This window comes from Nanorana parkeri, unplaced genomic scaffold (assembly GCF_000935625.1).
Source record: "Nanorana parkeri isolate BGI_ZX_2015 unplaced genomic scaffold, ASM93562v1 scaffold408, whole genome shotgun sequence".
Lineage (NCBI taxonomy): Eukaryota > Metazoa > Chordata > Amphibia > Anura > Dicroglossidae > Nanorana > Nanorana parkeri.
The window spans coordinates 315,322-332,829 of NW_017306676.1; the positions used below are offsets into that span (position 1 = coordinate 315,322).

Consider the following 17,508-nt stretch of genomic DNA (forward strand, 5'->3'; position numbering starts at 1 on the left):
CATATGCTGGGTGCATAAACAGTCAGTTTGACTGTGTGTTTATATTTATACCTTTGCAGAGAAAAGAGGGGAAGCAGCCAGATGCTGCTAGTGCCACTTAATGTAGGACGGGCAAATAGTGACTGGAACATATAAAATGACTGACTGAAAAAATATTTTCATACACAGTATTTTTTATTTCTGACCAAAAAAAAAGCTTGAAAAAAAATGTACAAAACCACTATGCCTTCCCTTCAAGGAGGAAACACTGATATAATCTATTTATTTAACATAGACATGATCACCAGTAGGGACATTTACACATTTATGTATAAATTACAAATAATACAAATAGCAAACAACACATTTTGCATGTGCTTTAGCACTTACCCTTTAGGATCTAATAGATCTCTAACCTTCTCATTGTAAATTTCCATATAGGAGACTTCCACTTTGAAGGTCTGAGAGTCATTTTCCAACTCCGTAGCTCTCAGAAATAAAGCAGAACAGAGTCGTGGTATAAGGCCAGGCTGATCTGCCGATCCCATCATGGAGAAAGATTTTCCTGAACCTACAATAAACACAAAATATCAATGATAAAATAGTAGCATGACTTATACACATCAGCAGAAATCTAAACACCATATTGGTCTGGTCTGCATACTGAGTTAATTGAAGAAGCAACTGGCGTTGCTAGTTGCCTCTTCAATAAACTCAGTATGCAGACCAGATCAGGAGTTCTGACTTCCTCTTTAAAGCCTATCTTTAAGTATACATAAATCCACCCTCTGATTCCAACCTCCCAAAACCTCCTATCTATGTCCCCATTAAAAAAAAAAGCCAATGTACCAGAGTCCCCTGTCACATGACCCTCTGGCAAACACTTCTTCTGGGAATGAAGTCGCTGATTCAGTCCTGGTATATGGGCCCCCTGCTAACAGGCTTTGTTGCTGCCCCTCTCTGCATGAGAGGACCCCACTACTGGCCAAACGAAGGAAATAGCCACATCACTTGGGCAGCAACATGAGCATCAAAAGAAAGACCCTCCCGCTCTGCAGTCCAGAATATAGAATTCTCGGGGTCTAGTACATCATGTGACCACAGGTTTAGGTTAGTAAACGGAGCGTTCAGGTTTTCTTTTAAACTTACTTAGCTGGGAGGCGGGGTGGGAGGTAAAAAGTGTGTGTGCCCGGATTTCAGTTTTAATAGTATTCCCTTTTAAACCAACAACAAAAAAAGGCAGTGGTCTTTCTATAGGTAAGAATGTTTATTATACATAATGCAAGTTCTCTTTTTCTTTCTTTCTTTTTTTTGTCCCAGTTTTTATACATCCTCTAAAATGTATATTTACCCACCTGTTTGCCCATAGGCAAAAATACAAGCATTGTATCCCTGAAAGGCATTATCAAGAATTCCTTCCCCAAGGCACTTGAAAACTTCTTCTTGACCTGCAAAATAATACAGCATTATACAGCTTTGTAATATATTCATTCCTGTGACACCAATAACATGCTTTATGTCTTTCCAAAGCTGATGGAAAATAACTGAATACAGAACAGTGCCTCAGTCTTCTTGTACGTGTGCCAACTATGGTCAATCACCGAGTGTCATTACTTCCTTTCCTCTTCCGACAGCTGAGATGAAAGTGTGACTGGCATACATTATGCAGCTACTGCATAGCATATAGTGCTGATGAGGTGGAAAAACGATCGCTGTCTTTAGCAGTCATCTGATTTAGATCTGACCTACACAAAGCTCTCTCAGCTCACCTACTGCTACAAATTATCAATGACTTAAACAACTGCCAAGGATGTATTTACCTTCTACCCAACTGACAATGTCATCCCTGTGTGACTGCACACCCTATGTATTAACTGGAAGACATGTAGTGCTCAGATTAAAGGGAAATTTCTTCTTTTAGAAAAAAATTAGCATTTACTTTTTGCACTGGAGTCAATAAAGCATTGCAACCACCATCACCGTGGGTGGATCGTGTGTGGAATGCTTTGGCTCCTGCAGACGCCTCCTACTTTCCATTCTTTAAATTATTGCAGCTTGGAAGATATTTATTGGCTTCAAACAGAAATATACACAAGAATTGTTTAAATTATCCTCCATGCCAACTATGGACCTTGGCCTAGAAAGGGGTTCTGATTTTGGGACAAGGGGGCCGTTGGGATTACTTCTTCCCCCTGCCAGGGGGTGCCATGTTTCCACAATTACTAGAGACTGTGTGGGTCTAAAGGTGATAATGACTGCATTTGGGAACTGATATAAGACTTTGGATTGGGTTGACAGCAAGAGAAAGCTGTGACCTTAGCAGTGGTACCCAGTCGGGGTACAAGACTGTCAGTTACATTGGGTACAACATCTGTCATTGTTTTATTACTGTCCATGTCCCGAAGGTAGAAAATTCCACCTCCCTGTTTTTTCTGCGGATGTCTAAGACAGAAAGTGAGGTGAAAGCCAAAAAGGCAAGAGATGCGACTAGTCCTCCAAGAAGTGCGACTAATTTTTCCTCATTTGGCAGGTTTTTACTCATGTAGGCGTTGTTTTGCTTGTACACACGCTAAAGGTAATCCAGGAAAAATAAAAAGTTTTGGCACAACAGCAAAGAATGAAGTACATGAGATTAGGGATTTCATATCGTGCGATACGGAAGGGTTGTGTACACGTTGTAATGCCCTTGCTGCCTTCAATATATTGGCTGGACCACTAGAAACCTGGCCATTAGAGTGAGGGAACATGTATACAACATAAGCCGTAGATTTAAGGATCATTCTGTATCATTGCATTTCAAGAAATTTCATAATGAGAATCCCAGAGGTTTGCGATTTTGGGGCATTGAGAAGGCTCACAGGAACAGGAGAGGGGGTAATTGGATACGGGGCTTGGCTAAAAATGAAACCGAGTGGATATATAGAAAAAAACCTTAGCCCCCTTAGGCCTGAATGTTGGCTTTGATTTGAATTGTTTTATTGCTGATACATAAGGCTTTTACGTGCGATTCAGTTTCTAGAGAGTGACCGTGTGGTTATGTCTTTCATTACTCATTGGTTCCTATTTATCTTTTATTTTTTTTATCAGCAGTTTTGTAATCATGGGGATGTATTCCTTACATTGTTGCAGCATATATTTGGAATTACTATTACTGGGCGGGTTATTGATATAGCTCCACTGTGGATTATTTTATGCCAATTATTGATTAGATTCTGTCTATCATATGTATGATTTTAATATATACATTGGTTATTTTTGACATTGCACCCTCAGAGTTTTGCAGCAATGATTCCTTTTGCAGCAATGATTCCTTTTGCTGGTTATATGCGCCATACTTTTTATGATTTTGGAATGATTATGTGCATGAGCATTTACCAACATGTCATCATTTGTAAGGGTGTTTGATTATTTTGATATAGAGTGATGTTATAGAAGTTATTTGTATTATAGATGATTTTTTATGTAGTCTACATTATTGTGTTTCCCTTTAATTGCTACATCCATGCAACTTTTTATATACGGGTTCAATAGTATTGTGCCCAGGAGTTCAACCGGATGTTATTTGGAAAGTGTTGCAGTATTCATGTTACAGTCCCCAGTTAATTTTATTTAGTTTTTGATACATATGTAATGAAATCCTACAGGCTTATGGGATCAGAACTTTTTTTTCCAGTTTATTATTCAGTCCTGTTCACATATAACATGCTGAAGAGGAGAAGAGGACACATGCAATCATTTTTTGAATGCGTCAATTTTATGCTATTTATAAATATTAGAGCTATTAGAACCTCGTAATGAGCAGTCAACAAAACCAGATACATATTATACTGGCCTGACTACAGAAAAAACAAATCTGATTTGCATTCAAATTCAGGGCTTTGCCTCTTTATTGAAAAACCATGTTTTCAAAGAAGTGTTATTTTTTTGGAAACTGAATTGTAGTTATGTGGTCCAATTGGATGTAAAAAGGGCTTAGAGTTCAAGTTTAAGGTTGCGCCTGGGGATTCCCGTGACAACAACCTGCGGATTCTTGCTGCAGGAATCCTAGGTGTGTCTGCACAGATGCGGCCGTGTGCCTTTTCAAGTGTAGATGCGTTACTAGAAGTCGCATCTTATGGTTCAAGTGGATACCAGGCTGATAGAGGCCGCATCTGTCCATGGCTGCCCGCATTTAATCGTACACAGAATGATTACTTGCTGTTCAGGGTAGATCATTATCCCTGGACGCACTCCGTTGTAGCAGACTTACCCTTCCCTTGCTCCGTGAATGACACAGGCTTTCCGCCATGTCATCCCTGACATCACCAGGCCCCTCCTACTGTCTTTTATAGCTGCAGGATTCATTTCCCTGGTGTTCGAGCAAGGGAGAAGACACCGGGAAATACCGCTCCAACCCCGCACGCTGAACCTGCCTTATACCTGTCTCACACCTGCCTCAACCTCAAGCCTCACTCCCTAACAGAGTTACTGGATCGGATACCTGCCTCAGACAACCTGATCTCTGCAGACTCTGAATACTGCCTCAATCTCAAACTTCACTCCCTTGACAGAGTTACTGGATCTTATTTCCTGCATGCCATTCCTACCATCGTGGAGCAGCACCCGACTGCCTATTGGGATTACGTTGCACTTAGCAACCACAGAGATCATTCACTGCATAGGACTCTTAACCAAGGCTACCTGGGGCTAAGTCCGAGTTCCAGATCGATTGCCAGTGCAATATTTCTAAACTGCAAGTACTAAATATACCAAACGCAATACCAAATGACTGTATTAAATACTCCCTCTGATATAAAATATCCTCTCACTGTTCTACTATCAAGTTGATTGCATGTGGAATATTCCTGCTTGAAACTGCTTATCTATCCATCTGCATTACACAGAGGGAGTATGTGTGATACACTTCCCGCACTTTGCATTCTATTACTCTCCAGGGAAGCTGGACATAACTCATTGCCTAAAGCAATTAAACTCCTCCACATCACATGCAATTGATGGAGGTGCCCTCCGCACACCTTTCAACAGTCCCGGCCAACAATCAAATAAATGGTGCTCGAAGTAACTTCACGGATGGCACCGTGCAAAACACAAGATTGAAGAAAATAGGTCACCAGCACTCCATAAGTTAAAATGAATGAGTCCTTTTAATGGACAATGATGTCACAGAAATCCAACATGAGCCATCATGTTGGATTTCTGTGACATCATTGTCCATTAAAAGGACTCATTCATTTTAACTTATGGAGTGCTGGTGACCTATTTTCTTCCTCTCCTCCACATCACATCATCACTGTGAGTCATCGCACCCAGGAGTGCCCGGGATGTTACATCCGTCTGCATCCAGGGACAAGCATCCAGGGCCGGCCTTAGGGGTGTGCGAGCAGTGCGGCCGCACAGGGTGCCATGGCAACAAGGGCGCTGTGCGACCGACACAGCTCGTCCTCCTGGGGGCGGCTTCTCTCCCCCTTACCGCTGGGCGCTGGCCATCCGATATGACAGTGCTCCCTCGTCCGCGCAGGAGGGAGCGATGCCTGCTGTCAGGATGGCGGAGCGGTGAGGGGGAGAGAAGCCGCGCCCGCAGCTGTCAGGATGGCCGAGCGGGGAGTCTATTTACCCGACGTGACCCCGTCTTTTTATATTTTACCAAAAATATGGGTGATAAATGGGTGTGGTTACTGGGTGTGTGGCCACTAAAGGGTGTGGCCACAGAGGGGTGTGGTCACTGAGGGGCGCTGTAAAGCTTTCTAGCACAGGGCGCCTAAAGGCCTAAGGCCGGCCCTGCAAGCATCTCTCCCAATTCAGATGTGGCTACTGTTAGCCAGTCATTCACTTTAACAACAAGATGCTACTTCTAGTAACACATCTTCTCTGAATGCTGGGACTTGCTAATAAATATCCAATATAATGTAAAATGGATCTCCACCATCTAACCCCCATGCCTTCCACCAGCAGTGCTGCTTTGTATAACCGTGGTTCAACTCTCCAGATTGCTTTGCTATAGCACAGGGTATTTTAACCCTTGCAGCAGCACTTACTAGTTAAAAAAAAAAGAATAAAAGGTGATCCAATTTATAACTGTATTTGCAGCCTAGACCCATTACAATAATAATTAGTGAGGCTGCACCTGCAGCCGAGACCTGACCATTTCATCCCTGTCAGGTCTCACCAGGCACTGACAGTAATACATTAGAAAATTAAACAAGCCAGAGCTTTGATGTGTACAGTATTATACTCTCACATTTCTGCCAAAGCCACAGGGTCACAAAGTTAATTAATCTAAGCTGACTGCCCAGTCTTGGAAACAAACATCCTAGTTGGCTGTATTCTGTATTGGCTTCTGTATCTTTTTTCTGCAAGCTGTGAATTCTATCATGTGTCCCAGTCTGTTTGCTAAAATGATGCATGGTTTTCCTCCATGAAATGATGTAAAGCCTATCTGGACAATACACACACTGCAAGGGGTAACTGTTCTTTTTATGTAAAGGTCTTTTACTTACCTGATCCCCACTCCCACAGGCTTCAAGCGTGGCACCTGCAGCCTCTTCCCCCTGAGCATCAGCGCTTGAAGGCCCACTGACGTCATGGTGTCTAATGCAAGGCCCATATCCCTGCATTATACGTGAGGATGCCGAGGGACAGTCCACATGCTGAAGCGGAGGGGAGAGAGGTGAATGCCAACTGCCGGGGAAGCGGGAATCAGGTAAGTAAAACTGCTTTACACAATCTCCTAGAAGCAGGCCAGGGACAATAAGGCTGGGGAGGAAAGAACTAGACGATGTTGGACATCTTCCAGCCAGTAAATGAAGCAGACTGTCTGACTTGCTGCAGCTTCTAATGCACAATGTCAGAACCTTACAGTGTACAGTGAAATTAGAGTAAGTAATCTCAGGACAGGAGATGAGCCTGTACAACTGTGCAAGAATAAAGGGAAGACTGGAGTTCAGATTGGACCGGTCAGATATATTTTTCATATTAAGTGCAGCATGCCAAGTAATATGTCAGTGTGACACTTGAATGTAATTATTACCTCTGACAGAGATCACAGTGCTCTCCCTGACAATGCTTCATCTGCTTTTCTCTACAAAAGGACAGCACCAGCTTTGTTCAGGCATCATTCAGGGTCAGTATCTAATTCTTGGCTGAGATACAGACCCAAAGTTGGCACAATCAACTAAATCCTGGTATCTTTGCAGTCCATGAAGAGACAATATCAGTTACTATGTCTACAATCATGAACAAACAGGAAGTGATGTAGAGCGCTTCCTGTTCATTCATAACTGGGGACACAGTAAGTTATTTATCCTTACTGATTGCTGAATGTTTGTGCTCCGCTTTCCATTCTGACTGCTCAGCTTGTCACAGGAGCCAAGCTCTCCTCGGCCTCCTGCCAGCTGTCTTGTCCCCGCATCGTCCCTATAAGCCTCCTGACAGCTTCTCTCCTCCTCGCTGGTAGCTGGATCGGCTCTATGTCCCTTCTGATCCTCGCTGCCTTTGCCAATACAGGCGTGGATTGCAGCAGGGATCGGAGGGGACACAGACCAGCCGCCAGCAAGGAGAAGAGAAGCTGGGGATGCACCTCTTTTTTAGCCGTTTTGGTACTATCGACATTTTGCCCATAGCACTATTTTCGTTAGAAATGTTTGGATGGCCAAAATTTTGCTGCATCCCCAATATGTAAAAAAAATGTCAGCGAGAATTACATTCACATTCTGTTTGTCCAGATTCCTCATCCCGAATGTTGATTTCATAAGACTAACCATTAGAAAATTGAACAAACATTCTACCGATGTAAGGCCAACTTTAGTCAAGCAGGCCTTTGGTTTGTGCTAAGCCATCACTTGGACATCAGCAAGGTATAACAAGCTTCCCCTATGGATATTCATGTGCTGCCTTGCTGAATAGCTATAATCATGTGCAAAGAGCTAAAAAGAACTGTGGAACGTGGTTAAAGAAGAACTCCAGGAAAAAAATGTATTAACACTTGCAGTGGGGCTACCCCTGTACTGCAAGGGTTAACTGCTCATTTTTGTCTAGGTGCTTTAAAAAACAAAAGTTATACTCACCTGAAATGCAGGGCCAGCTTGTTCTTAGACCAATCCCTTTCAGCCTCCCTCCCCCTCCTCTGCACCCGTCTAAAGTCCCGTAAAGCATGACGATCTATACACAGTGTATAGATGTGAGGACACCAAGGAACATTTCAATGTTGCAGCGGAGGAGGACAAAGGCAGAAGGAAGCTCTGTGAGAGATGGCCGTCTCGGAGCTTCGCGGAGTATAACTTTGTTATTTTAGCACCTAGACAAAAACAAGCCATTAACTCTTGCAGTGCAGGGGTAGCCCACCTGCAAGGGTTAATAAAGTTTTCTTACTTTTTACTCACACTAGGGCACAATTCCTCTAGTTCTTAATGTAAACACCAGATCATGCTTTTGATATAAACAAGCAACTTCTATCACATGATGAAGGGTGAGTAGAGAAGAAATGTTTCTAAAATACTGGCCACAATCTGAACCATAAAGTAAAATAAATATACTGGACGAGCACACAACATGCAGATGAGATTTATTTGGATTTAGCTCGTTACATTCTCTTTCTTCATGAACCAAGAAGGAAGTATGAGGATGACTTATTTACAGAGTGATTCGAAAGGGTCAACCATGGTTTAAGTGAAAGCGCTGACCAAAAATACCACAAATGCTTATTACTGGTTTTCCAGATCTCAGTGCAGTTAAAGTGCAGCTACAGTGGATTGAGGATCTGCAAAGCGAATGTTTTAAAACACAATGGAAGCCGACAGCTACAGTGAGATGATGTAGTCAGTCTGATGAAATAACGCCTGTACACAGCATCAAATATATGTAGATGTAAAGTCTAACTGAATAACATTCCGATGAGAACATTCCAAAATGATGGGTATCAAAAAAACACCTTTTATTTTTTCCGTTTTTACCATCCTTTGTTACGTTTCAGCACTGCTGATCCACTGCAGCCTCCTCCTGTCAACATGCATGTACTCCAGCAATGGCTACATCTCATTTCTCAGGGCGTGTTTCCTGATGGTGACAACGGCGGACCATGTCTGTGCAATGTGTGTTGAAATGGCTACTTGTAGTTTCCATCAGAAGACTGTGCGACGGGGTAAAAATGTAAAGGAAAGTCACTCGCACTCCAGCTTAATTTTTAGTCAATATTTATTGACCTCTATAGTGTCACATCATAGTAGCATCATAGTTTGCTACTATGATGTGACACTACACAGGTCAATAAATATTGAGTAAAAATGTAAGCTGGAGTGCAAGAGACTTTCCTTTACTTTACAGTCATCTGCAGAGGCCTCTGCTGTCACTCTGGCACCCACCCGATACGTAAGGGTACAATCTGGTCAGGAGTGCGATGGGTCCCATCTGAATATAGGATAAAAATTGTAGAAGCAGAAGTTGGAGACGATGACAGAGCGTTGTCACCCTATACCAGGAAGTGCCTGAACAAAGACCTTAATTATTTTAATGAAAGTTGTAGATTTTTTTTTAACAAGTTGAAAAACAAATACTTTTTAGGTGACATTAACATGTTTAAAACTTTTAGCTTTGGATAGAGTGGAGAAGGATTAGAACGCCTGTCAGGTTTTTATTGCTGTCTATGTCCCGTTACATAGATTTAGGGCTTGTTCACACCAAGCGCGTTCCAGGAGCAGAGCAGTTACAGACCGGATCAAAACTGTGTCCAATGTATTCCAATGGTATTTTGGGCTCTAGCTCACACCGCAGCGTTCAGTTCCAGAACATGTAAAAAAACTGCAGAAAGCCCTATTTTACCTGCTCTGGAACGCATTCAAACGCACTGGAAAGCACTGAAAGCCCATTTTAAACTAAAAAATATTTTTTTTATCAAAAACGGCTTGGAACGCATTAGAAATGAGGCATAAAAAAGCAGTATAACACACTGCACTGCGTGTGCAGAAACTTAAGCAGATCTGGTCTGCATTTGGTGTGAAAGTGAAAGAAAATGCCAAATTTTAGGTTGTCACCAGAGCAGGAATATATGGGAAATCTCCCAATGGGGATACTAGTGCTGGTGATCCTGCTGGCCACCAGGGATTTCCCTCAATTTGCAGAAATTTCCTGTAAATTCTAGTTGTGAGAGGGATTATAACTCTCCCCTACTCTATACAAAAACTAAAAAAAAGTTTTGGCTTCAGTTCTACTTTAAGCTCATTCTTTGAATCTGTTCACTTGCAAAGCAAATATATACAGAAAGTTGCTGTTGTAGTTGAAGTTAAAGTTTTGGCTTCAGTTTGACTTTAAGCTTATATGATTTTAGTTCGCGTTTCATCTATTTTAAGAAGCAAGTTCAACCATGAGATGTTTTAATGGATTAGGGCAGAGGCTCAACTCCAGCTTGGTGATCTGGTGATCTGCACCCTCTATTAGTAAAGTTTAACAGCCATGTTAGGCTTGTTTTTTTCTTATTGCTGGCTCAGATGAGCAATATACTCAGCATTTTCAGACAAAAAATAAATTACAGGGTACAGGGCCAGAAGTACTTCATTGCAGATTCTCTAGAACATTCTTCATAGGATTATAAAGAAACCTTACGGTGTTTGCTGGTGAGCAATGAAGGTTGGCAAAAAAGTTGAGCTTAGTCTATATTGGACAACCTTGAAGACCCACTACACCAAGAATGTTATTAGAGTAATCCACTTTAAAGAGCAATCCACTCAGTTTTGAGATTATTGCGCTTTAAAGTATTTGTAAGCCCAATAACTAAAATCTCATATAAACATTAACGTGTTAATATAATGTTGAACAGTAATATATACAGCTTTCATTAAAATCATACATGGTAATCCCACCATGAAGGTCATTTTTAAAATACTTCCTGTACTAGGATGACAACACTCTCTCTCTCTGTATTCCAATTGTGCTCTTGTGTTATCATCCTGTCACACAGGCTTCTGAAGCAAACCACCATGCAAAATGCCATTTAGCCATTAATGGAATTTATACAAATAGACAGAAAGTGGCTAAAACGAGGCCTCAAGGGATAAGCAGCACTGAGATGCAACAAAGATGGAAAAAAAAAAGGTAAAAATTCTATATTTTAAAAATGAAAACTATTTATGATATACAGTGCTTTAACAACCTTAAATCTTTCAGTTGGGGTTTACATCTACTTTAAAGCATTACTATGGGGTGAGTGAATTACACTCATCTCTATAATTAGAGCCTGTGTGTGTCACTGAAGCTGTCACACATCGGCTCTATTGATCGGGACCTCGATAACATACCGCCGATCGTTCAGTTCCCTGCCATCAGTCACCACACCCCCACAGGGATCCCCCCTCCCCTCTCCGTTCCTCCAGAGCTGACTGGAAGAACCGACGGGGAGGGGGTGGGCACAGCTGGCTCTGCCTCTAGAGAGACAGCTGTCAATCAGGCAGCGGGGTGGATGCTGGCAATATTGTCGGGATCCGTCCCGAATGCAGGGCGGCTCTGCAAGTTTTGGGTCACAGGAGGACAATAGTATATGTCCTTCTGTGCCCCTAAAGAGAACTATGGCAAAAAAAGGTTGGGCCATAGTTCTCTTTTATTTAAATTTTCCACTTTCACTGAAAAATGGGGGCTCTCTTGCTGACCTATTGGGTTTTCCTAGTATTCGTTTTCTGATAAGAAAGCTAACCCTCCCAGTAAAAGCAATCAATTGCTTTATAAACAAATACTGTATATAGGTACATATACTGTAAATCCTCAGCACAGTTTTCCTTTGATTCCTGCCAAGCAACCTTTGTAATGGAGTGCACACCTTGCATTGCCAACTATCTCCATAGTGAAGGTGCCAGATGTTCCTTTAATCTTTCTTCTTTGGTCATTGGCTGTCTAAGTTATCTGTGAGTTATTTAAGAGAAGGATAAGGAAGATCGGAGCTTTCACAGGTTCACAATACATAAACCGGGCAATGGCCAGTGTTGAAAAATGTATTACAAAAAAAAAAAAGCTGATGTCTATCTATCCCAATGGCACTGCCAAAAAAAAAGGGAGGTCAGTACAGGTCTTCAACTGAACAACTGTAAAAATCAGCCTTGTACCATTCCTTGTCTGACTGTTGATGCCTTGGGAATCTTCCCATGTATTGTGTATATGAGCTTGCATATGTGTATCCTATTCAGTTTACCTATCTGGAACCTGGACTTTGTTTGCTTACCCCTGCCTGATCATGAGCCGGACGATGCTGCTACTGTCTGTGGTTTGCTCTGTTTGTGTCTGTCTACACCACTCAAGCATCTGTCCTGCTTGTTGACTGTTGTTCTTCCTGACAACACAAAGGGCCCACCTAACTCCATGACCACAACCAATCATTTCAAAGAGCTCTCTAAGACAAATTTGTGCCGTCTTTCTTCCTAGCTAAGGAAAGCCAACTCTTAAAAGAGCCAATTCTGCGCTAGCTATAACCCCCCTACAAAAAAAAAAAAGAAATCAGCTGCTGTATCAATATCAATGAACATAAATATATTAAATAAATAATAAAAAAAAAAGTCAAATGATTAGAATCATCCACCATATCAGTGCTGCAAGTGTACAAAATTCCAATTCCAGTGTGATAAAGTGCTGATGAATCCACGGCTGTCAGGATATGCCCCCAGTGGCAAACAGACTCATTGGATTCTAGTGTATTCTTATAACTTAAGGAAGTCAAACAGTGCTGAATTGATTCCTCCAAAATAACCATATCATGGAAAGCACAGAGGGGAGAGACTTGCAATGTAAAAAAATCATAAAAATAACTCTTAACTAGGGTGCTTGACCCAGCAGTAGGGATAGAAGGCATATAAATGTAATTGGCGCCACACCATCAGCACTCATATTTATATTATCCTCATTTATTTATATGTATTTATTAGTTTTGGGATATTTGCCTTGCGCTATATTTTATATGGAAGAAAGCCAACTGCCAGCTGTATTTTAGAGACACAAGATTGTAATTCATTCATCTGGGGTCCACAGATGGGTTGCATTGTTAAGGAACTAGCTAAAATGTAATTCTACATCTAGAGACTTCGATTCTAAAATCTGGCATCTCCAATGTATCTACCATTAAAGAATAACTTCAGATTTTAAAAAAATTAAGGGGGCTAGCCTCTCACTGCAAGGGTTAAGTGCTTGTTTTGGTCTAAGGGGAAAAATAAAGAAGATATACTCACCTGATCCTTGGCCCTGCGGCAGTGACTGCTCACCTCTCTCTCCCCATCCGCTCCAGCTGTGGTCCTCGGCGGCATCACATCTAATGGATTGACCTGTGTTAGATGTGATGACGTCAAGGGTCCTTAAACCGCCGCAGCTCAGGCAAAGAAGAGGCTGTGGGGGTCTATCTAGCCTGGAACTTGGAGTTCTTCTTTAGCAACAATGCTAACCAGAATAGTAAATTGCCACATTTATGAAATATCCAAAGACTTTACCTACTCCTCTCCTCTTTCAATAGGGCCCCCCCAAGACTCTGTGCTCAGACCCCTTCTATTCTCTATCTACACCACCTCCATAGGTCAGTTGATAACCTTGCATGGCTTCCAATACCATAGCTATGGTGATGACGCACACATCTATCTCTCCACTCTGCAGCTCACCCCTCCAGTGCCCTTGTCCTCACTAAATTGCTAACTGACATATCAGTATTGATGTCATATCACTTCTTACAACTCAGTCTTTCAACATTTCTGTTAATTCCTCCACTGGCTTCCGATCGCCTAAAGAATATATTTCAAAATATTAACAACCACTTACAAAGTGATCCACAACTTTTCCCCAGTCATATCTCTTACCTCCTTTTTTCAATACATCACCCAAACTGCGTAACTCCTAGCATGCTCGCCTCCAGGACTTCCCCAGAGTCTCTCTCATACTCTGGAACAACCTATTCAACCTGTCCAGCTATCTCCAACTCTGCCTTTTAACGATCCCTGAAAACTAATTTCTTCAGGGAAACCTTTACCACCTCTACTGTTGCCATATAAAGTTTTGCTTGTGTAATATATTAATTAGATAATATAATATATATATTTGACTGCATCTATCTGCATGTTATGTGACTCAGTTCCTCAATTGTGTTACTGTGAATCTGTCTGCTTTAAAGTCCTAGCTATTGTTTTGTTTGCTTATCACATCTCACATGGGGGGTAAACCGCAACCTTATTTAAATCCTCCAATCAGGTTACGCCCAATGTACATTTGGTAGGCAGTGTACAGAAAGGAGGATATATAAGGTATTGTTAGCAAGCCACGTGCTCGCTCTTTTACATGGAACACAAAGGCATTCAGTATGAACAGGCGAGAAGCTGAGAGGTAAAACTCCACCACACTTGTACATTGTCTTGTAAATATTGTTTTGTGTGTTATTTGTAAATATGTAGCCCGACCAATAAATGTATATTGCTGATGGAACTACTTCTTTTGTCTAAGAATCCTCAGATCTAGGGGTGTTTATGTGAATATTATTGTAGTCATTGGAATATATTTACATATCCATTTCACCTGGGTAATACTACCCAACAACTTTCTAGTCTGTCAAACAACCCATCCCCACACAGCAACCACCTTCTGGATCACCTATCACTCCCTTTTAGATTGTAAGCCTTCACAATAAGGGCCTTCCTAACCATCTTGTCTTGAATTGTATTGCAACTATATGGTCTTCCTTTATATTGTAAAGCATTGTTGGTACTATATAAATCCATAATACTAATAATATAACTTAAAGCCCAACTGCAACTAAAACATTTGTTTTTAAAATGTTTGATGGATGTGGGAAAGAGTTACAACCTGGTGGTTTGCCTTACTGTTCTGACACTCATCACCTAAACAGCAAATAAGGGTAATTCTCCCTCATGGGGACCCAGACAGCTATAAAGTCCTGATAAAGGTCCTGAACCTTTCCAATGGTACATAACAATTATTTTTTTATCACTGCCTGTGTCAGCATTGAAGGGACCCCCCCAACCATCACCATAAAGCAAAATAAGCACATACTTAGGGCACCAAGGGAAACAGGCACCACAGAGTTTTTCCCCTAGCTATCATGCCTTTAAAGATCAATTAACTTATGTACTTATACTTTTTGCCCCTTTGCACTGAGATAACCAATCCCACCCCAAACAGATTCCTCCATCCACAATGAACAGTGTGGATGGATGAATCCCCTGCTGCTTCTATTGTGTTCTGGGGCCACACTTTTTTTCTTGAATCCACATTGCTCCTTGATTTTATCAAGAAGGGTGTACTAAGTCTTTCTCATCGGCGATTTGTGCTTTAAAACAACACTGATATGACACTAATATTTATGAGATGATAGACTATCCCATGTATGCAAAATGTTCACAGTCTCTAGAAAATTAATAACACATCTGTCTTTTTATAATATGCTGTCCTTTTTTCTAGAAAGACCACATAGGTAGGCTTTATGCTCGGGTAATATCTGCATGTGGTCCTTTGAGCTCATCTGCCCTGGAAGTACAATTTACCTGCATATTTTGACGTGTTCGCCTCATCCATCGACCAAAAACAGTAATCGAATGCAAAAACCTACAGATAAAACAAAACAAAACATTATAAATCAGTTTTCAAAAATGTTGTGTTTTACGCATTAAAGAAGAGATGGTAAATAATGAACACAGGCTACAGTTTCTCTTTATATGTAAACTAGCAGCATGAGTTGAGACAGTATGATTCCAAAGTACAGGCTTTAGTATGACACACAAAACAAATAGAGTGCAAGGGGAAACGCTGTGTTGTCCCTCATAATTTGATAACAGGTTAATCTTATTTGTGCTATAGAAATTGAATGCCATTAAAAATTCCTTGTCCGTTATGAAGATGTTGCCTTGCTTTACTGTAGTAATTAAAGCTAATAAGCAGTCGTAAAAGTTTGTGTTACTTTTTTGTCTGGACCTGAAACTACGACTGTTGCAGATGTTCTGGAGTGGAAAAGCAAGCGAGTTAATTTACTGCAGCTCACAGTGACCACATCAAAATATCACTTCTCAGTCTGTGACCACCAGGGGCGGACTGACAACACATGGGGCCCCGGGCAATACATGGTTATGGGGCCCCCTTGTGCTCCGCCCATATACAAGCCCCTCCCACAAGTCCCACCTGTATAAACATTCTTGTGTCACAGATCAGGCAGGCACAGCCCTCTAATCAGGCATGTTAGAGGGCCGTCCGCTGGGGGCCTCCCGAGGCTCTAATTGGGAGTGAGCAGCCGCCCGATTAGAGATTGTGTAGAGATGTCACCAGCACACCAAAATCCTTCTTAGGATAAGCAAATGTTCATTTATTGAAGTTCCTTGTCATATAAAACAACAGTTGTTTATATGACAAGGAACTTCAATAATTTAACATTTGCTTATTCCAAGAAGGATTTTGGTGTGCTGGTGACATCTCTACACAATTGCTGATATTTGCGGTGCCATCCGCATTCACTGCGAGCACCCTGCCTGATAGGGTAACTATCAGGCAGGTATGGCAGAACAGTGTCCAGAACAACCTTATGAAGGTGTGTTTATCACTCAGGGCCCGTTCACACTATCCAGTGCGTTCATCGCACAGTCTCATGGGATGAACGTAACGGATCGCATAAACAAAGGCTCATTCTGGGGTGGGAGGGGGCATGGTGGCTCCATTTATGTCAATAGCGCTGCAGACATGCCTCCCACCCACACTGGAACATGTGTGCGGTGTGATCGCAAAAAATCGGACATGCACTATTTTTTTTGTGATTGCACTGCACTAGAACACAGTGAGGGGAATTTATCAAACAGTGGTGGTGCATTCAAGTAAATGGCCCCGCAGCCACACCTCCCAACCTGCAGTGTGATCACTTGCACCGGAACGCATGACACACCGATGCCCACGGAGTAATGTGATCGTAAAAAATAGTGCAAGCAATCGCACCGTTGTGCCACGCGTTCCGCTGTGGGCGATTCACTGACTGTCACCGCTCACTGCAGGGAGACGATCAGGAAGCGGAGCGACTGCATGTTTCTGCTCACTTCCCGATCGATAGAGCCGACCTGTGACAGCTTCATGCACCCGAATGCGTGACGCATGAGTGCCTGCGTTCCGGTCCAGTGCGACCTGCAAAACGTAGTGCATTAGGCATTTTTTGCAGATCACACTGGACCAGAACGCAGGCACTAATGTGCCACGCGTTCAGGTGCTGGCTATCACAATGCGGAGGGGTGGCGTGGCTTCGGTGCCATTGACTACAATGCACCGCCACGCCCCCTCCCGCCCCAAAACAAAGTGAGCCGGCTGGGTTGCATACCAGAGGCCGAACGCTCTGGAACGCACTCTTTATGGTGTGACTGGGCCCTTAAAGGAGAACTATAAGGTGAGTGATTTCCACAAAAAAAAAAAGCAAAGTGAGCTGGCCAGGTTGCGTTCCAGTCCCCCTGAGAATTCTCTCTCCCCAAGCCTGTCGTTTGCAGTCAGTGGCAGACCTAGGGAACAAATGGCCCTGGTGCAAGATTATTTTTGCCCCCC

General features: G+C 42.2%; 1 protein-coding gene across 3 annotated transcripts in view; it reads right to left on the minus strand.

Annotated features, from left to right (window-relative positions):
- KIF13A (kinesin family member 13A) overlaps positions 1-17,508 on the minus strand; it is a 165,593-nt gene that overhangs the window by 70,089 nt on the left and 77,996 nt on the right. For all 3 annotated transcript variants that reach the window (XM_018559634.1, XM_018559632.1, XM_018559635.1), the window contains exons 4-6: positions 15,486-15,546; positions 1,335-1,427; positions 370-550 (exon numbers count right to left, since the gene is read on the minus strand). In XM_018559634.1, the coding sequence (XP_018415136.1) occupies positions 370-550; positions 1,335-1,427; positions 15,486-15,546 (335 nt within the window). The remainder of the gene's footprint in view (positions 1-369; positions 551-1,334; positions 1,428-15,485; positions 15,547-17,508) is intronic.